At 31.3% G+C, this 21,030-nt stretch overlaps 2 protein-coding genes across 3 annotated transcripts; one reads left to right on the forward strand and one right to left on the reverse strand.

Moving 5' to 3' along the window:
- The first annotated feature begins 3,346 nt into the window (after positions 1 to 3,346).
- LOC113851192 (cytochrome P450 86A1-like) lies at positions 3,347 to 5,064 on the forward strand. The gene is made up of 2 exons (XM_027481666.1): positions 3,347 to 4,017; positions 4,182 to 5,064. Exons 1-2 carry the CDS (start codon positions 3,347 to 3,349, stop codon positions 5,062 to 5,064), a joined length of 1,554 nt encoding a protein of 517 aa, XP_027337467.1.
- A 269-nt stretch (positions 5,065 to 5,333) lies between these two features.
- Positions 5,334 to 13,144, reverse strand: LOC113848932 (sodium-dependent phosphate transport protein 1, chloroplastic-like). 2 transcript variants are annotated; one of them, XM_027478363.1, is made up of 10 exons: positions 12,738 to 13,144; positions 11,960 to 12,067; positions 11,692 to 11,847; positions 11,297 to 11,512; positions 10,866 to 11,075; positions 9,761 to 9,898; positions 9,321 to 9,422; positions 8,981 to 9,046; positions 8,690 to 8,774; positions 5,334 to 7,307 (listed from the first exon to the last, which is right to left on the reverse strand). In XM_027478363.1, the coding sequence occupies exons 1-10, from the start codon at positions 13,095 to 13,097 to the stop codon at positions 7,210 to 7,212; spliced, it is 1,539 nt and encodes a 512-aa protein (XP_027334164.1). In that variant the 5' UTR covers positions 13,098 to 13,144; the 3' UTR covers positions 5,334 to 7,209. The 2 variants fall into 2 exon arrangements, with proteins under 2 accessions (XP_027334164.1, XP_027334165.1); XM_027478364.1 differs by lacking the exon at positions 9,761 to 9,898 and having other exon boundaries at positions 12,738 to 13,134.
- Positions 13,145 to 21,030: the final 7,886 nt, after the last annotated feature.

The following is a 21,030-nucleotide window of genomic DNA, read 5'->3' on the forward strand; positions in this document are numbered from 1 at the left end:
CATTCACAAGAAAAAACATATCCTTTTATTATACCAGTTATGTATATCTACTATTGTTTTTTGGTTACAAGTTCTGTAAATAAAACCATTACTTGTTATCTATGTAAATGAGATAATATCTGAGTTATAATTTGAATATTCAGTACAACATAAAATTTATATCATTAAAGCACGTAGTTGGCAAATAGTTGTGGGTAAAAGCAAACTTTTTTCTCAAATTTGTTACATTGCATTTGAATTGGACAAACCATTTGACTCAAAGACAAGGGTTAGTTTTCAGAAGAAAATAGAAAAGAAGTGAAAAACGAAACCATGGGTTGGTGCAGTTTACTAGGGAAAAGTTAAAGGGTCTAAAGGAGACGTTTCTTAATATTTCAAAGGTTTCCTTCTCTCTACTCAAGACAATCAATCTAATAACCTCTTTTGGTTTATACATGTTTTCTTCATACGACGACCAATCCATAGATTTGCCTTTGTTTCCAAATTTTGTAGCAAACCCATTTTCTCCCTTTGGGTAAACTGTCTCTAACTACCCTTTCTCTTGCACTTTACACTGTATTGTGCTCTCAAAAATAGCCATAAAAGAAAGGTGTTTGGCATATTCATCATATAGTAGGTAGGGCTGTGTACTTACTTGCTGTCACTTAGATATATTTGACTTATGATATTGGTAGGAATATATGTTAGGAATAGTCTAATTGAGATTTGTAATGGACAGTGAAGTGCCACGATAGTTCAGTTATGAACAAAATGATAGTGATAATTTGAAAGGTGAAAGGTTTACCACCATTTTTTGTGTCACTTCTATGCCTTTATTAGCTCACTTTTTTCAGGATTTGTTTCAAAGCAGTGAATACTTCTTATTTGAACATTTTATATTGAAACTTATTCATTTGTTCATAAAAGACCAACAAAGCTTACACAACTTGAGAAACATATACATAAGCAATTATCTAATCCTAATTTTAAGATAAAAATAATGCAATGAAGTTTCGATTCATTAACGGCAAGAACTACGATACTAACAAGGATTTAAAAATGCATGATTCACAAAGCAAAGGGATAAACAATTAAAAAAAACATTTTCATACGTTATCATTGAGAAAGTAACACGCAATTGCGCGATTTACTGCTTTAATTCCGAATAATTTTTCAGAGAAATGACTCAAAAACAACCTTTCATCTTCTTCAGGTTCATTTCAAACATTAAAAATAGAAAATAAAATTATACATTACTTAAAACAACCTTTCATTTTGTTCAAAACCAAAGCTTCTTACAAAAAACTTTATTTATTAATAATCTGAGAATTTCAAAAACGGTTCAAATTAATCCATGCGTCTCAAATTTCCAGAGTATAATTTTTAGAACAAATCCTCCAATGGTAAAATCTAAGGTACACTCACTCATATTTTCTTTAAACTATAATAAAAATAAATTGTAAATTAATGATATTACGTTACAGCAAATATTATTTATAAAATCGTATTCTTTAAAAATTTTATAAAAAATAATAAAATCTGCTCTGATATCATAATGTAATTACATAGGCGTGTTGTATGTTATATAATAATAAAATTTAAAACTATAAATAATTGTGCTCTCCCTTAAAGACATTTGAAATTTACATTTAAGAACTTAACTTCAATTTTATCCTATATGTGCAGTTACCCATGTTTTGACGCATCTTTCTGAAGTATTTAATTTAAACAAAAGGTAAAATATAGAGTATTTGAATAAACTAAAAGTTAATAATTTTATTTTCGAAATTTATTTTTAGTTTTAATTTAATATTTTTTATTCAATGTGTTATTTAACTCTCTCTTTTTTTATTGGATTTAGTCTCCTAATGTATTTTGTTCTAATATTTTTTTAGCCATTATATGAGTTCAAATCTTTTCTATTTTCTTCTCTTCATTTTTTTTCATTTTCCTCATTTAGTCATTAAAATCATTGATACTTTCAAAGCTTTCAATAGAGAATTTTGCCCATTCCCTTTGAGAAAGTTTCTAACTCCCAAACTTTCTAACTCTTTTAATTTTGCTAAATAAACATAATTTATGGGTACTCCCCAAATCATTAATTAATTAGTTTAGTATTATTTTATTTTAATAAATATACAAATAATTTAAGAATTAAATTATAAAAATTTATATATTTTTAAAGAATTATATATAATAAATTTATTTTAAATTATTTTGATTTTAATTTTATGATTCCAATTCCTAAAAAATGCTAATAGACTTGCATTTTCTGGTAGGAAAAAAGTATATTTTCTACATGAAAATGTTATGTAATTGTTTAAAATTTTAATTGAGAGCACTATAAATAATAAGTTAAATTTTATTTTTATAAATATAAACATATATATTTACCAGAAATTTTTGAAAACTTATATAAGATAATATTTTTTTAATATAAAAATAGGTATTCATAAAAAATTAAATTATATAAATAATAAAAGAAAGTTAAATAACCAGTTTAATTTCTAAAATTTAGAATGGAATTAACAAAAATAAAAATAAAAAGTAAAATAATTGTAACAAGAGATAGTATAATTTATATATTATTTTCAATCATTTCTAATTTTAAAATGCACATGATATGAAAAGAGTAATTCTACTTAATACTTATTAATATATTCTCGTTTAAAGTAAATAAGTTGATAGTATTATGCAGCTCTCTCAGTTAATTTTATATATTTGTTAGTTATGTTATTTAAATTATTAATCCTCTTTAAAAATTGAAGTACATAAATGTGATTTATTTTACTTATTTATTCTTATAAATATTGATTGAAAATATTAATAATAAATTTTATTTATAACAAATTAATATAAATGATTACTATTGACAGTACATAAAAATATTAGCTTGCTTATTTAAAATGAAAAGTTAAATTTATTATATATAAAAATGATGATGATGACAAAGAGAAAAACCAACAAAAGAATCTGGAAAACCATTTAACATCTAGCCAGTAGTCATCATCCCTCATACCGTAAAGTTCATTTTGAATTTCAAGATCCTCTTACAACAACTAAAAGCATCATATTTATGCCCAAAAGCAAAAACATGCCAACCAAAACATGATAAAAACATAAACAAAAATTGTCAGAGAAGCTCATGCAAGCATACTTATTTATCTCTCCTAATTGCTACACTTCCAATATCAACCAAACACCCACTCTAGAAAGCAAAAAAAGTCTCACCCACCTTTCCTAAACTCTTTCTTCTCATTACTTGTTGAGTCATATAGATATATAAACACCATCTTCCTCTTTATTATTTCAAAACTCAAAACTTTGCTTAATCAAAAGTAATCTAAACTCCAATAACATCAAACAAATGGAAACACTTTCTCTTCTCTTCACCCTAACTGCTATTGTTTCTGTATATTTCTTTTGGTTTCACCTCCTGGTTCGAACGCTGACCGGTCCAAGAGTATGGCCTTTCTTTGGCAGCCTCCCAATTCTCTTCATGAATCGTAATAGGATTCACGACTGGATTGCCACAAACTTACACCGAAGCCATTCAGCCACTTACCAAACCTGCACCTTACCCTTTCCCTTCTTTGCTCGAAAACAGGGTTTCTACACAGTCACAAGTCACCCCAGAAACATCGAACACATCCTCAAAACTCGGTTTGATAACTACCCGAAAGGACCGGAATGGCAAGCTGCATTTCACGATCTTCTAGGTCAAGGAATCTTCAATAGTGACGGTGAAACGTGGCTCATGCAACGCAAAACTGCTGCCTTAGAGTTCACTACCCGAACCCTTAGACAAGCCATGGCTCGTTGGGTGAATCGGACCATAAAAAATAGGCTTTGGTGCATTTTAGATAAAGCTTCAAAAGAAAAGGTTTACGTGGACTTGCAAGACCTTCTCTTACGCTTAACCTTTGATAATATATGTGGACTCACCTTTGGCAAAGACCCTGAAACTCTGTCTCCGGACCTACCCGAAAACCCTTTCTCTGTTGCCTTTAACACTGCCACTGAAATCACCTTGCAGAGGTAACGTTCAATTTTCAGTGTTGTCATAGATAATTAGTTTAGCTTTCAAAAGTTGTATTCATCTATGATATAGATTCTTATTTTCCCAGGTTTTCAAATGATTAAGTCTAAGATTTCTGATTATTGTTCATAATTTAATAGCTTTTTTTATTCATCATGTCCAGGCTTCTCTACCCAGGACTATTGTGGAGATTCCAAAAGCTTCTTGGTATTGGTAACGAGAACAAACTGAAGCAGAATTTAAAGATAGTTGAAACTTATATGAACGACGCCCTTTCCGCTCGCCAGAAAGCACCATCAGACGACTTGTTATCGAGGTTCATGAAGAAGCGTGACGGTGCCGGAAAGCCGTTAAGTGCCGGCGTGCTGCGACAGATCGCGCTGAACTTCGTGCTAGCTGGCAGGGACACGTCATCGGTGGCGCTAAGCTGGTTCTTCTGGCTCGTCATGAACCACCCCGCCGTGGAAGAGAAGATCATCGACGAATTAACGGCAGTTCTCACAGCGACGCGCGGCAGTGACAGGCGAAGGTGGACGGAGGAAGCCGTGGACTTTGAGGAAGCGGATAAACTAATTTATCTCAAGGCAGCATTGGCCGAAACTCTGCGTTTGTACCCGTCTGTGCCGGAGGATTTCAAGTACGCGGTCTCCGACGACGTGTTGCCAGATGGCACGGTGGTTCCAGCAGGTTCGACGGTGACGTATTCGATATACTCAATGGGGAGAATGAAAAGTGTGTGGGGTGAGGATTGCATGCAATTTAATCCAGACCGGTTTTTATCACTTCAGAAAGACAGGTTTGAACCGCCCAAAGATGCATACAAATTTGTAGCTTTCAACGGTGGACCAAGAACCTGTTTGGGTAAAGACTTAGCTTATCTGCAGATGAAGTCTGTAGCTGCTGCTGTGCTTCTGCGTTACCGGCTGTCTCCAGTTCCTGGTTATCAGGTGCAACAAAAGATGTCGCTCACTCTCTTCATGAAACATGGACTCCGTGTATTCTTGCATCCACGTCAACTCCAACCAAAGGTTGCTAGGTCTGCATAAAGTGATGACCAGAAGGCAAAATGGTCATTTGATCATCAGACGGTGTTAATTTGTTTATGTATATTTATTTACCTTTGGGAGGGTGAGGTGGTTCTTTTGTTCGTGTTGGGTTGTGTGGGTCATATTTGAGTTTACCGTTTACAGTTGGTCAACTAAAGTCGTGTCCTTTGTTGTTTATGGGTTTTCATATTCTTATGTTGTCCACCAATAATACAATTACACACAAATTATACAGTTTTTATTTTTATATTCTATTTTATGGTAACAGATGTTAAAAGGAGCATATTTGCTTGCATTATGTAACTCTTTATTATTGATATATTCACTTGTAAGTTAATTCAACTACTAGCAGAACTGTCCTACCTTTTTTTCTCCTGCAGTTTTTATTTCAGGTATTAACATGGGAAATTGACCATAAAATATCAATTTGCTTCCAAAAAATATGATTAGAATTGTTTTTAGCTGAAATACTAAAAATCCACACCCAACATTCATATGCTTAGGTGAAATTTGTTGTTAATCATTTGCTCTTAAACTTACTTATATCACAATTCTTACAACATTATATGCATGGATTGGTGTATGCACATCACTTTTTTGCTGCATAAACATGATTGATCAGTGAAAGGAGAAACTCCAAGTTGTTTACCGATCATATTCTTATGTTGTCCACCAATAATACAATTACACACAAATTATACAGTTTTTATTTTTATATTCTATTTTATGGTAACAGATGTTAAAAGGAGCATATTTGCTTGCATTATGTAACTCTTTATTATTGATATATTCACTTGTAAGTTAATTCAACTACTAGCAGAACTGTCCTACCTTTTTTTCTCCTGCAGTTTTTATTTCAGGTATTAACATGGGAAATTGACCATAAAATATCAATTTGCTTCCAAAAAATATGATTAGAATTGTTTTTAGCTGAAATACTAAAAATCCACACCCAACATTCATATGCTTAGGTGAAATTTGTTGTTAATCATTTGCTCTTAAACTTACTTATATCACAATTCTTACAACATTATATGCATGGATTGGTGTATGCACATCACTTTTTTGCTGCATAAACATGATTGATCAGTGAAAGGAGAAACTCCAAGTTGTTTACCGATCAGAACGTATTTGGATGCATATTTTAAGTAAGTCATTATTCAATAAACCCTTCTTATATTTGTTTAAAAGCAAAATAATTTCATTAAAAATAAAACTTGAGAACAAATTCTCTCGAGTGTCCAAGTAATGCTATTCAAAATGCCCCCATAATATCATTACAAACATGAAAATAAATATTAATTACTTTACTTCTTCGACATGTAAGTAAAAGCCTTTTCCAATTACTCTCTTAGCACATGAATCATTATTTGACATGTAAAAAAATATATATATAAGAGCATTTTTATTGTGGCTATCAGAGTATTACACACCAAATAATGAATTAAAGCCCTACAATAGACTGTACTTACTCTAGTACATTGGAAAAATGTAGATGTAAATTTGGTATCACGTTTACAAAACTGAAAATATAAAGATCTATGAATAGACTCATACATCACCAAAAAAAGAAAGGGATAACAGTTGATGCCCACAAGAAAAGAAATAGAAACATCCACAGGATCAGTATGTCATTTATAGAATGCAACACTCGCATTAACTACTTATTTGACCAAAGGATGCAAGCAAAGCAGGCAGATAAGAAATAGGAAAGACAAAGACGCTTGGTGAATAATACTGCACAAATCACTTTTCTTGACGAAATGTCACAAAATTGATGTGTTGGTATGAAATTATATTTACAAGTAAGATTTCAAATTAAGCAACTACTTCGATCTTCCCACCAAAAATGGGAAAAAACAGAAAGATGGGGATAGAATCTAAACCTTTTCCCTTGATAAAACATCAGGGATTAAATTGTGCCAATTCAATTTTCAAGGAGAAGGACACCTGTCATCCCTCTGATCTATGTTTAATGCTCTATCCACAAAATTTACCATTTTGTCAGGCACAAAAGCCTAAGTAAAATGAGTTGCTTCATATACTTGAACCTCCTATTCTTCTCATGGTCCTTATTTGGGGGAATGTCCTCAAGATTTGTCTATACATGTGGCATGACAAGTGCCAATTATCGATGAGAATAAGTTATTCCAAGACCTTTTCACCAGTTGAAAAAAGGTTCCACACCACAGTTCCAACCAAATACAGCCCAACTGAAACCTTGAAAACATCATCCCAGGAGCCTGAAAATAATCAAAGATAACAAACATTATTATATTAAGCACAAGAAATTCTGTTCCAAACAACAGGAGGTTGGAAATTTTCCACATTCACTAAAGTGATTTAGAACTTCAATTGCATGACAACCAATCTCCATTTAAAATAAAGAACAGGGAAATAAATGTTTTCTTAGAAGAGCAGAAGCCAAATTAGGATGAACTAAATTAAACTCACATGCTTATAAAGCATCAACATTGAGTAACGAGCTAAACGTTGATACTTGAGACCAAGATGTTCTTGAACCACAGCATTGATATTGTATTGTTTTACTATTTTACATGAACATGGAAGTAAAAATGGGGAAGCTATCCATTCCACTCTCCCCATCGAAGTGGAGTGATAAATAAACAAATAGATGAAATTTTTACCATAGGGTATGTAAAGATCATCATGTTTCTGAGAATCAAAATAATGAGGAACAACAGCAATTCATTTTCTAACACACTTTTTTTTTTCCAATATATTTTTCACTATTGGGTGAAATTTGTGCGGGACTAAGGACTTGTTTGTTTTAAAGTTGGATAGAAATGTTTTTTATAAAGCATCAACATTGAGTAACGAGCTAAACGTTGATACTTGAGACCAAGATGTTCTTGAACCACAGCATTGATATTGTATTGTTTTACTATTTTACATGAACATGGAAGTAAAAATGGGGAAGCTATCCATTCCACTCTCCCCATCGAAGTGGAGTGATAAAGAACCATACAGTTGCTCCAAAATAAATAAACAAATAGATGAATTTTTTACCATAGGGTATGTAAAGATCACCATGTTTCTGAGAATCAAAATAATGAGGAACAACAGCAATTCATTTTCGAACACACTTTTTTTTTCCAATATATTTTTCACTATTGGGTGAAATTTGTGTGGCACTAAGGACTTGTTTATTTTAAAGTTGGATAGAAATGTTTTTTATAAAATAATTGAAAATAATTGAAATGTATTCCCAAATTAATCTCAACAATAGATTTTACATTGAAATTTATAAGCTAGAGTGCGAGAAATTGATTTTGGAAGTTTGTCAAATGGGCACTAAATAGTAACCGGGGCTCATCCTGGGCTCATTAAATAAAGGGGTGGAACTCACATGATTTAGTAATCCTCACATGAATTTCACCTAAAAGTGGAGAGCATTTTAGAAAGAGTGTGTTATTAGCATTTCTCTCCAAGTTCCATAACAAAAGGCTCATTGAGACTCTTCAAATTGTGGATAATCCAAACCTATACTCAATCTTCAGTATTAAGCAATATCATAAAATCATTCATGCTCAATAGCTTAAGCTTTGTGGATAGTTGATTATTAACATTCAGTAACCAAGAAATTAAGAGGATAGATACTTACCATGCTGCAGAATGTAACCTGTTGCTGCTGTTCCCAAAACACCAGCCAATACTCCAGCAGTATTAGATAGACCAAGCAATATCCCCTAAGGACAAATTTTAGGAAATAAACATAAAAATTTTATTTCATTGCCGAATGAAAAAATGATTTAACCAACTAATTGTGAGAAGATGACTATAGATGGCCACCAATCAGCATGGAAAAACAAAAATATTTGTAGCATTCTTATTCCACATATCAAATATAGAATTTCACGTTGCAGAAAAATCAAGGAACAATGAATCTGCTTACAGAATATCGAGGAGCTATATCTTGATGATTTGAATACAATCCAGATTGAGAGAATGCATCAGTTCCCTATTCAGCAAGAATTTGAAATAAGTTAGGAAAGAGAAAGATCAATGGAATGAATGGAAAAATAAACACTTTAAAATTTTATATGAAGATTTAGCAAAAAGAAATTCATAGCTCTATGCTGTCTTAAGACAAGTTCCAGTGCACTATTGCCAAGATAATTTAACTTTGCCAATCAAACCAATAGATTATGCAGTATGAACTAAAATCCATAACAAAAAAAAAAGAATATTTAAATGCTACTTAAATCTAGGAAACTTTAATGGCAGAAACAAACCTGGCTGCACGTCATACACAAAACAGCCATTGCAGGAGAATTAATGTGGCTCAATTGAGTTAAGAAGAAAGCAGGGCCAAGAAACCCAATGGTTTGCATTATCTGCAAAGAAAATGTAGAACTAAACTGAGAAACTAATAACCTAGTAGCCATGGAATTGAGTTCAGCTACCAAGTAGTAATTGTTCATTGATTGATTTTCTTTAGTTTTGAGACAGGTAAGACAACAAAACTGGAGTCTAATTTTCTTTTCATTTTTATTTCTTTTTTGTCACTAGTACTTGAATTGCAGGATAGCCAATAATTCCCTGGCCTTCATATAGTGGACGCTGGCCAGGAATTTATTATCTAAAGAACTATAATTTATTATCTAAAGAACTATTTTTCCAAGAAGCTATAAGAAGAATTAATGTGTGTGTATATCTTCTGGAAGGGAGATACCTTGCGGACCCTTGTAACTGATAAACCCTTGCTCACAAGAGTGTCTGCAATCCAACCACCAAGATTTGCAGAAAGGGCCATTGTCAACCATGGTAAAACACAAAATAGCCCAGATTCTGTAAGGTTGAACTTCAAGACCTAGGATTATATTTGAAAATAACTTGTTAACTTTAAACAGTGTCATTGGTTTTCCAAGAATCCAAGAAGATCACAAATCAAAAAAATTTGTATGTCAGGATTTAGTTATATTTCCAACCAAAAATTGAACTTTATAAGCTTAAATATTGATAATGCTGAGAATTGAGGTTTGACAAATATGTCAAGTAGGAAGCTTAAAAGTTAAAATGTTAAATATAAGCAAGCTTGCTCACCTATTGAATTCTATGATATCAGATGTGGACAACTAAACAGAATGCCTCACTTATTGTTTACAGAAATAAATCATGTTATTATCAGGTATAATAGCTTTGACCAGAGAATGAGATGAATGGATAAGAAGATAATAGATTGAACACAGAGATTAGGGTTTTAGGAGAAAGAATGAAGAGATAATAATCTCAACTCAAGTCTCTATTGTAGCCATAAAAATAAAAAAAACTGCCAGACTGTAAAAATCAGAAGCATCAGCAAAGCAATGGCATCACATTTATGTTACACTCAGAATACACCAATATCACTAATGCTTACTGGAATTAAACCAAATTAACCTTAAATAAACCGAAAATAAATAATGCAACTTGCCACATTACCCAGCAGTAAACATACAGAAGTCCATGACAAAATAGCTTCAAATCAAAGACCATGTACTAAAGCTAAATGACAATGGTGCACATGATCTTATTCTTTCTTTCATTCTTTTCTTTTCCTTATAATGTTTGGATCATTAGCATGGTTTCCTACCTTACTGTCATAAAACCAACTTTACCTCATTCCTGTCCATTATCTCATATTATGCCCAGAACCAGATGAAGCAGTATTTATATGTTGTGGGACCTTAAGTACTTTTTTCTTTCATGTAGATAAGGAAATTTTATCATTTAAAGAAATTTATAAAAGAACCATGTAAGAACTAAAAAGAAAAGGATGAGCATATAAGAAGACTTACTTGATTATAGTATGTTGGCATCCATGTAAGAAGAATGAAAGTTCCCCAGTTGTGGCAAAAGTGAGACACTATCAGAGCCCAGACTGGAGCTTTTGACAAAATTAATCTCCAAGGTATTGTTTTCACAGGTTCCTTGCAAAAACTGTTGGTAGTAATTAACTTCTTTTCTTCAGGCCGCAGTTCAGGATCTTCAAGAGGTGAACTACGTGCCTAAAGCTCACAATAGAACAGAAAAGATTAGCTCATGAGCAAGTAGAAAATGCTACTAAGAGTGAACTTTTCAGAAATAAGAAAATGCTGTAGTTAGAAAAATTGCAGTAAATAATCAACTTCAAGACAAAAAAAAATTCATAGAGAAAATGCGTGTACAAGTATCTCCAACTTCAGAAAGGAAGCATCTATGCAAAGGAAATAATTTTACATACTCTTACCTTACTAAGCCACACAGAAAACCAGACTGTCCCCAGAGAACCAAAGGAGTAAAATACTGATGGCCATCCAAACTGATGAATTAGGAAGGGAGAAAAGGCCAGTCCAGTGACTGATCCAAGATACATGCCACTGTAGACCAGTGCCAGTGATCTACTTCTCTCTGCCACAGGAACCCATTTTGAGAGAATATTATTCATGGCTGGCATAGCAACCCCCTAGAAAGGGCCAAAAGAAGTGAGCTCCATATGGATAAAAGTTATCATCAAATTGTATCATCATCAACTAGATAAACCAACTCTTTACTCAAATTGATCACAACATAATAGCAAATATTACTTTTTCCAGGTAGAATGCAGGAAAACCATATCATTCAGAGAATTTTAACAAAACTCACCTCACCAATTCCCATGAATGCACGAGCAACTAGTAAGAAAGGCAATCCAAGTTTTGCAGCTATAGGAGTGAGTGCTGTCGCAACAGACCACCAAACCACACCAAATCCCAATACTTGTTTTCCTCCAACTGTGTCTGCCCATATTCCACCAGCAATCTGCAACAAAAATCCAACTATGCTTAAGAGTCATGCCCTTAAGTCCAAAATCATACAAACAAGCAAAAATTACTAGTCAAACTTAAGTTTGTCAAAATGAAATCACATTTACCTGAGTGAGGAGATAGCCCCAAAAGAAAGAAGACTGTATTAAACCTACAGTGCTTGGGTTCCAATTGTATTCTGCAGACATAGGAAGTATAGCAATACTCATATTTACCTGCAAATGAAAAATAGATGAAAGTTTCTAAGAGGTAAATCTAACTGCAGACTCCACAGCAGTGTGAAATATAAGACATAAGTTTTATTAATTTTTTTAGGATCTTGCTAATCAGTGCCCTAAATAAAAAAAAAATTATTCAAAATTACGCTAAGATGCATTGGAAATCATAGGAATTGGTGTATTAATAACATTTTTTAGTAAAAAAACAATTCACTTTTGATTCCTTAACCAGTGTTCTAATAATTTTCCTTTTCTTTTATTATGTATGTTCTATTTTACATTCTTCATTTATTTTATATAAAAATTATAAAAGCATACTATGATTTTTTAAAAATTGCCATATTCTATACTATAACCATACCAGTACAGTACTTGTATTGAATATTGATGCAACCAACCACAGTTGGGCCCAGCATTTGAGACAAGGTTTCCATGCCTAAGCATGGAGTGACTTACATTGCATTTGCCAATTCTAGATAAAAAACCATAATCAAAGACTTCGACTAAAATTCTGTACTGGGTATAATCAATTAAACTTCATCTTATTAACTAATCACAACTAATCATGCTTCAACAGCTTAATTATCTCTATCACATAACCAAAATTTCATTTCATGGTTTGAGAAAGAAACAAATGCAGTTTAAAAAACGTAAGAAAGGAACATACCCTATCCATGTTACATAGAAGAAAAGCGGAAAAGCAGAGAATCACAATGACCCATCTCTTGGGAAACACTTGCCACCACGTTGCTGATGCAACTTCAGCTTCCAAGTTATCCAAACCACGTCCCTTCTGAACAACAACATCCTCGTACTTGGGTGACTCAGACACGTTCTTCTCCGACTTCACATTGGTCCACACCTTGCCACCGCCCCTTCCGCCGCCGGTAACAAGGCACCGCCGTGACGGGAAGAGTGAAGTTGAAGTTGCATGGTTAAGATGGTATCTCCGTGAGAGTAGAAAGGGGGCAGAGGTTGATGAAGTTGAAGGCAGAGAGAAACATGAAACAATGGCTCTGCCACTCATCGTGGCTTCTCTGTTCGGCACTGCTGTTCCTTTTCCTGTTACCTCAACACTTGAAGATTTTAAGGAACAGTTCAGGATATTTATCAGCACTGGCTCTTGTTTTGACACGTGGAGGGTTGCATACACAACATTACCTCCTCTTGGGTCATTATAAAATGGAATAGTCAATTTAAAACCTCTCTATATCTGTATAATTTATTTATTTTTATCAAAATTACAAATATAATTTATAGGATTTTATTATTCATAAATTTTTTACTTTAAGTTAACTCTTTCTTTGAAACTTTTTTTTATTATTCATAAATTTTGAATTCAACATTTTACTTAAAAAACTTAAGTAAATACTACTTGAATATATAATTTTTTTTAAATTTACCCAAATAAAGCTTAACTAAATATAATTTTTATGATTTGGTTTTTCTTTTTCACGGCACTTAGGATTCATTTCATTTGTATTAGTTCTTAAAAACTTTGTTTACTTTTTTAAAGATATTTTGTGAAAAAAAAAAAGTTAATTGTCCCGTGACAAAATTAGCTTTGCTATACAAATAAGCACTTGTTTATTGTACAAATAAGCATCTCTCAAGTCTCAACTATGTATTTTAAAGTGCGTTGAATTCACAAAGATCACATTATTCTAACTAACAGTAGTTTAATCTATACATAAGATAGACAAATGAAACCTTATAGAAGTTGGATTCCCTTTTCAATTTTTTATGTCAAATTTTGGACAAAATTTCCTTAGAAAAGTTGGAATGCAAATTATGGTTATTCTATATCCATTCAAATTTATTCTTTTTTAATTATCTTTAAACTTTTAATTACACTAGGAAAATTGAACAAAAACAAAGTACAACAGGATTCTAAAGTTTTCTTTTTTCGGTTCATGGGATGATCGGTTTCATCTTTATCCAAATTCTTAAAACCAACCTTTATTCATTATTTCCCCCCTTTTTTATAGATATTTCACATTAATTAAAAATATAATTAAAATATTTCTTATAAATTTAGAATAATTTTATTCTCTGGAGCTAATTGTCGGGAATGAGTTAGCCAATTTTCTAAATCTCTTTGTCAAACTTTATAATTTAGTGTTGTTCGACCCCCCTTGGGTCGTGATTAAAAAGGGTTTAATTGTATTAAAATGAACAAGAGCCCAATAACCAGTTGCTCACAAAGAAACTGTTTGGGCCTTTGGAGAACAATAGTTTAGTATTGCTTAGACCTTTACAACAAAAATGTCCTTGGCCCAAAAAAAACTCATTATTTAAAGTATACACCATAAGTTGCTTTCGGAGGTGAAAATCATATAATTCACATTTAGATTGTTTTAAACCATAGTTTTCTACATTAATCTAAACTACGGAACAAAGGTTATAGAATCCAATTCCATCTTTTGAAGAGAGAAGATAAAATTATAAATAACAAGCATGAAAAATAAGAAGTAAGGAAAGAGAGATTGCGTAAGAATATCTTTATGGCTTCCTGAAATGTAAGTGTTTTATAAATAAAAATATGCCTAAATTTTTAAAATAATTGAATGCGAATTTTCAAAACAAATAGTTTTAATAATAGCTTCTGAAAAGTAGGAAAAAAATAGCTTCTGAAAAAACAATAATATCATAGAAGTGATTTTTCAAAATTTAATCAAATGCACCATAAACAGCTAAAGCCCTAACTCTAACAAAGTGAAACAAATTTGCATATTATATATACTAGTATATAGTCATGTAACAGGTAGTTAAGATTTATAATGAAAAGTGACTTCTTAATACAAAAAATAAATAAATAAAAGTAAGAGAAATTTAAGGCGTGAGAATATAAAATTTTGACTCAAGAAAATTCAATACAAATAATATTTGAAGATTTACTCATATTTTTTATAAATTAAAAATAGATAACTAAAGGAAAATATAACAAAATTCCCTCCACATTTCAAACCTATGACCTAAAATTATAATATAAAATTCTCTCATATGTGAATAAAAAATAAAAAAATGCAAACATCATAAATAAAAACAAATAACAGAGGATGAATATATTTTTTACCCTATATATGTGAGTTTTCTTTCTTTCTTTCTCTCTTTCTCCTTGCATTGCATGATATGTGATCTGTTTCTTACAAGTATAATGTGAGTCATTATCTACCATTATTTTGATTGCTTTAATGGACTACATTAAAGGCCATGTTTACTTGAAGAATTTCAATGGCAATAGAGAAGGTACATAGCCCATGCTGTCCCCCTACCCTTTTACATTAACACTTCAATTGTAAGGCAGAAGTCTCCTTCACTCCTTCCTATATGGCCTTATGAGCACACCTCACTTTATTATAATGCTCATATGTACTTGAATTCAATCTTACTTACTAACATTCAAAGGCCCCATAAGTATACACCATTACCAACTATTTAAGTTGTCGGTGACTATCTAAATTTTATAATTACAGAAAAATAGTTTCATCTAAATTCAACAAGAAAAAGTAAGAAAAAAATGAAGTTAAATATGATAATAGATGATGCATTATTGTTCCTTGAGATACTTCCATTTTTTTAATTAATGTACATTTTTTTAAAAAAAATTATGATCATCAATCTTTTTTATAAAAAAAAATTAACGTATTTTTTTAGAAAATGATAAACTTATAAAACAAGTATTTTAGTTTTAAAAAATTCAAACAATCATAAACAATGTGTTAAAAAGTATGTAAAAAAGTATTACTAGAAAAAAAATAAAAAGGGTCCAACTCTTGTACCTATCAAAAGTACAGCAATATCTTTAGAGGCCTTCCTTCCTTTTAACCTCTAAGTAAATTATGTTGTACTTATTACTGCAAAGTAGATAGAGAGAAGACCATATCAACGTTACAAAATGCAAATCAACAAACTACCATGAAGAAAAGGATCACCTATTTTATAATAGTTCTATAGCTTGCAGGCCTACGGGCTAAGACCAGTCCTTCACCACACCCCACCAGTACCACCTCTTGTTTTCTTTTTCTTTTTTAGTTTAGGAGATTACAGGTTACCATATTTTAAAATGAGGGTATGTGATAAATCTCAACAAAAACTAATAATAAAACAAATTTTAACAATGATTAAACTTATAATTGACCTATGGATGCTGATAAAAACCTACTAGTATATATCAAACTGTACATGTTTGAATTGCTTACTCCAAACCGTATTTTGGAGAGTAAATAAACTGAATTTCATTAATAACTGACACTTTTAGCAAAATTATAGTTGAAATGCACTTAAACATGATTTTGGATACCTAACCATAGTTTGAGTAGATATGTAAAAAATAAATAAATCCGTTATTCCAAAGTATAGTTAAGTTAAATTATAATCCAAACACACCCCTAACACCCCTTTTTGTTTGTTCTATCCAACTAATTGAAGTAACTTACTGCATTACTTCACAGAAATAGACAACTATAACTAGACAAAGGAGTGCATGAAATAGTTACCAATATGTCAATTATCATCTTCTGCTAAATTAGAAAATTTGTAGCTCCTGTGGGGTCTAACTTGTGCCAAGTGCCATCCATCATATTCACGACAACTGCTAGCATAAACTACCCATTTAAATCACACAAACTCGTGCAGGTTCACCATGTTGTGTCAGAAAATGCCAATAATGAGTGGCAATCAATTATCACTAGCAAGAAGATGAGAGTTTCAATTTGGTTGTGGGGTAGTTGTGAAACACAAAGATTACCTCTAAAGCATGTTTTACCGCCTTCTCTTTTGGAAAAGAGTACTAGGAATATTCAATTCTCATTCATGTTATCAATTAGAGGACCCTTTAGAAAATGGCATGGGGTCGGGTCAAAGTAGACCGTACACATTTATTGATATAAAATAATGTGAATAAGAAAAAAAAAATGATTATGGTGTATATTTATGTAACATTCTACAAAATTTTATACGGTGTATTCCTCCATAAGAAACTATTTAATTAGATTGTAAAATGTACCCTATATCAGTAAGATCTTAGTGGAGCTTTCTTTATTGTATGTAAGTTGTGACTACGAAGATTGAAGCCACAATTAAAGCTGCCTAATAACATGGATATTGATCAACAGATAAGAGCATGCTTTTCTCTATTGATTAGGGGTTGTGAATAAAGTCACTTGACATGGGGACGCAAATGTTGGTGAGACATTTTCTATTCCTTATTCTAGAAATCATGAACTTAGTTTATGTTTCATCATTCTTGTGTTTATGTATTTACACAACAAAACCAAATGTCTGGAAATTATGCTGCGCAAGTGTCGAGTGGTAAAAATTTACTTGATTTTGAGCCTAACTTGCTTTTTCTTAGTGGGGGTGTCAAGTTCCATTTCATTTTAGATTGGATTTTATGGTTCTTTCATTTAGAAGTTTAAGTGGGATGTTGTATTCTTAACTCTTTTAAAACTTTAAGCTACCCTTATATTAATTACTTGATCACAAATGCTCTAATAACAACATCATATTAATACAATACCAATTAACATTAAAACTTAAATGTTGAAAGTGTCATGACAACCCCTAAATCAAGAAGAATTATTCACTAGAGATATTTGGAGTTTGGAGATTTCATTTTCATTGTTAAACTGTTAGAAAGTGGGATCAATATATAGTAACATTCTGATAAATTATCATGTTTTCGTCCACACAGAAACAAAAATAACAAGGATAGTTGTTACAAAATGAAAGTGGTTGTATCATATGCCATAACCTATGTGACCACACTGTCGGCAGCTTTCTCTTAGTCTATGAACAATAAAGAAAGAAAAAGAAGAGAACATGTAAAAAGCTTTATTGTGCTGTCCTTAAAGGCCATTAGAGAGAACCAATTAATCAAAACTCTTTTTAACTGCCTATATAGTGGACTCTTGCTTTTTTGTTCAGACCCTTTTTATGTCCTCTTCATCAGTCAACCATGTGGTCAAAGTCAGAGCCACTAATGGTTTAACAGATTAACAAAGTTTCAGTTGCTTTTAATCCACCCAGGGACTGTATGTCTTATAAACTTGAATACAAACCAGAATGATTCTTTTTTTTTTTAATCAAAAATTGACAACGAAAATTGTTCTAAAATCTTGGAGAATTATATGCTTGTATTTTGTAGCTTAGTTCAATAGATAAAATTAGTGCCCACCTAACTTGTCTTAAATGTGATGTTTTAACAATGTATATAGACCTATTGTTAAAGCATACCGTATCAAAATTGAGATTCTTCCTTGATTTTCTTGGTGTTGGGTTTTATTTTAAATTGTTTTAGGTGTGGTAGGATTAGGTTTCCGCAATTTTGATCAGGTTGAGAAATAAAACAGTCTAATCCAATGAAAAATTATATCTGCATTCCCCATATTAATACTTTTTGAGAAAAATAAATGTTGTGACACTAGAAAGTCATTTTTCAACTAATGATGCTTGTGTTTATCCGAACACATTCCACTTTAGTTTTTGTGACAGCATGATTCTAGTTTGATTTAACAAGAGAAATAAATGCTCACTAGGAATAACTTGGACATAGAGCAATAATTGTTAAAAAGCCTATAGCCTCTATTTCGACAAGAGCAAAATTACCCTTTTTCTAATTCTCTAAACCAACCGTTAATATTTACTGTGAGAGTCAAATCCACCAAAATGAAAGTCAAATAAGGTACTCAAAAGCTTTTAGGACTCATCAAAATACAATGGCCAGGCCATACTAATATAATGTAAGACATAAATATCACAAATCAAGGGGCATGCTTCAATAAACAAGAGACATTTCTAGATCAACTAAGTAAAAAGAAGATCACTTGGACCCACATCAGGGACAAAACTACAGAACCTAGATCATATCATGTGGCCCACATGGAAATCCTTGTCTCTATGGAGCCCACTTTCATCATGAAAAACACAACAGGCCTCCCAGGATAAATGTAAAATGGAAAATTGTCAAAGAAACATACATTTAACAATTATTACTAGCTTTACAAGGTCATTCCCCAATTGAAGGGTTGTTTCATTTTTTATTTTAAAAAATATGAAATTAAGAATCTTTTGTTAAAGTAAAAGAATTTATACACACCGATCATTTCTTTCTGAAATATCCCTCCACAATTCTCAAACATCCTTTAGTATAATTTCCAGAAAGCAAAATTGATCTTAAATGTACATAGCCATAATTTCCAGAAAGCAAAATTGATCTTAAATGTACATAGCCATTTATGGCTATTTGCTTCATGTTTTATGTGATTCAAAGTTTCTGACACAACACTTCTCGGTTTAATTTAAAATTTATATGATAACTACGACTTGAAAAATTAGTGCACGGATGTGAAGTTTTATTACATGTGATCGATTTATTTAGCAGAAAGTTCTATAAATTCAAATTTTATTATGTGTAAAAAAAAATTTGAATCAACAGCAATCATTAAAAAAATTATGATTACTTGATGTTGTGGCCAAATAGTTATTACAATCTCAATCTTGTAAATCTGAAATTGAGGCTTCAAATTCTGAAGCATGTCCATTACATTCAGGTGATCATACCATGATTATGTCAGTGACTTAAGGTTTAAGCGCATTGAAGTTCTGATTAAATTGGCTATTTGGTTATATAATATAGAAGGAAACTCACTGGTCTGATCTAGTTGATGCTTAAGTTACAAGTTTATACAGTAATCAAGTTCAAGTTCAAGTTCCAAGATGTGTCACTAAAAAATAGAAACGCATCCCTCAGATAATCAGAGCCAGAGGAAGACACGGAATGTCAAGCTTTTCTCAACTTTCTACTTTTAAAGTTGGATAAAATTAATTTTGATAGAAATAATTTTAAACTGTTAAACATAATTAAGATATATGCTAAAATTAACCTCAGTCAAATTTTTTTATTAGAATGAGAACATATATTGTTTTATTAGAACAAATTAAGAAAATTAATTTTTCAACTGATAATTGTGCACAAAAATGTTGTGGGATAGAGTCCATTGATGGTGTTTCTTCATATGTTGTACATCAATTGATTTGGACTATTAATCTTGTCAAAGAATATATCACATGAGATTAATTGGCCCTTAGTTGATGGTGGCCCTTACTAAAAAAAATTAAATTTATATATAATCCTCCTTAGTTATTAAAAATTAAGTTTGTGTAAATGATATTTCGTTTTTGTTATCATGCAATATTATCTATATAATTTAAAACAAAAAAGAGACATAAAAAGTCTCCATATTATATATATTTGGTTTAGCCTTCACAACAAAATGTGCATTAGAAGTGTTTAAACAAAATCTATTATTATAATACAATATAGTTACACAAGTTTTACAATAAATTTAAACAGATGATGTATTTGAAACTGATCATGTTTCTCTGATCTCCTATTCCTTCACGTGCTGCTTGTATTCAACAGATGATAGAAAGGACGATAGGGACTGGAATTGTGGATATTATTGAGCCGTGTTTGAACAAAACCATATGATAAAGTCATCATTTACTGCGTTATTTTACCATTCAGCTTCTACAGCTAGCGTTTATAAAGAGAAATTGTTTCAAAAGTGGTTAACATTTTACTATTTCCAAACTAATAGCAGTTTCTGTCTTTTGTTTTTGTATCTCTCCAGCACTAGAGAATCTCACTCCTACATCAGTATTCAGCTAAAGATATAGATGGATGGCCTTAGTAATTTTGGGAACATTGAGATAAAATAATAAAAATCTGAAAATTTGCTAACTAATATCTTTCAAATACTAGTTAACTTTTTTTTTTAAATTATTAAAAATTATAATAATGTACTTTTTTTTATGATTTGAAACATGTTCTTATGGAATTAGTCTCTTCTTATAAAAATTAATATATATCATAAATTTAACATTTCAAAAATATTTATACTAATAAATAATCAAATTGATATTTATATATTAAATGGATGTATATATCTACTTAT

Source organism: Abrus precatorius, unplaced genomic scaffold (genome assembly GCF_003935025.1).
Source record: "Abrus precatorius isolate BTA unplaced genomic scaffold, Abrus_2018 Scaffold9, whole genome shotgun sequence".
NCBI classification, from domain to species: domain Eukaryota; kingdom Viridiplantae; phylum Streptophyta; class Magnoliopsida; order Fabales; family Fabaceae; genus Abrus; species Abrus precatorius.

Excerpts from the sequence above, each read along its gene's own strand:
- LOC113851192 (XM_027481666.1), top strand. The coding sequence starts at position 3,347 with ATGGAAACACTTTCTCTTCTCTTCACCCTAACTGCTATTGTTTCTGTA. Across the intron at positions 4,018-4,181 it reads ACTGAAATCACCTTGCAGAG|GCTTCTCTACCCAGGACTAT; the intron begins GTAACGTTCAAT and ends CATCATGTCCAG.
- LOC113848932 (XM_027478363.1), bottom strand. The coding sequence starts at position 13,097 with ATGAGTGGCAGAGCCATTGTTTCATGTTTCTCTCTGCCTTCAACTTCA. Across the intron at positions 12,068-12,737 it reads TTCTATGTAACATGGATAGG|GTAAATATGAGTATTGCTAT; the intron begins GTATGTTCCTTT and ends TTTCATTTGCAG. Across the intron at positions 11,076-11,296 it reads TTTCTGTGTGGCTTAGTAAG|GCACGTAGTTCACCTCTTGA; the intron begins GTAAGAGTATGT and ends TGTGAGCTTTAG.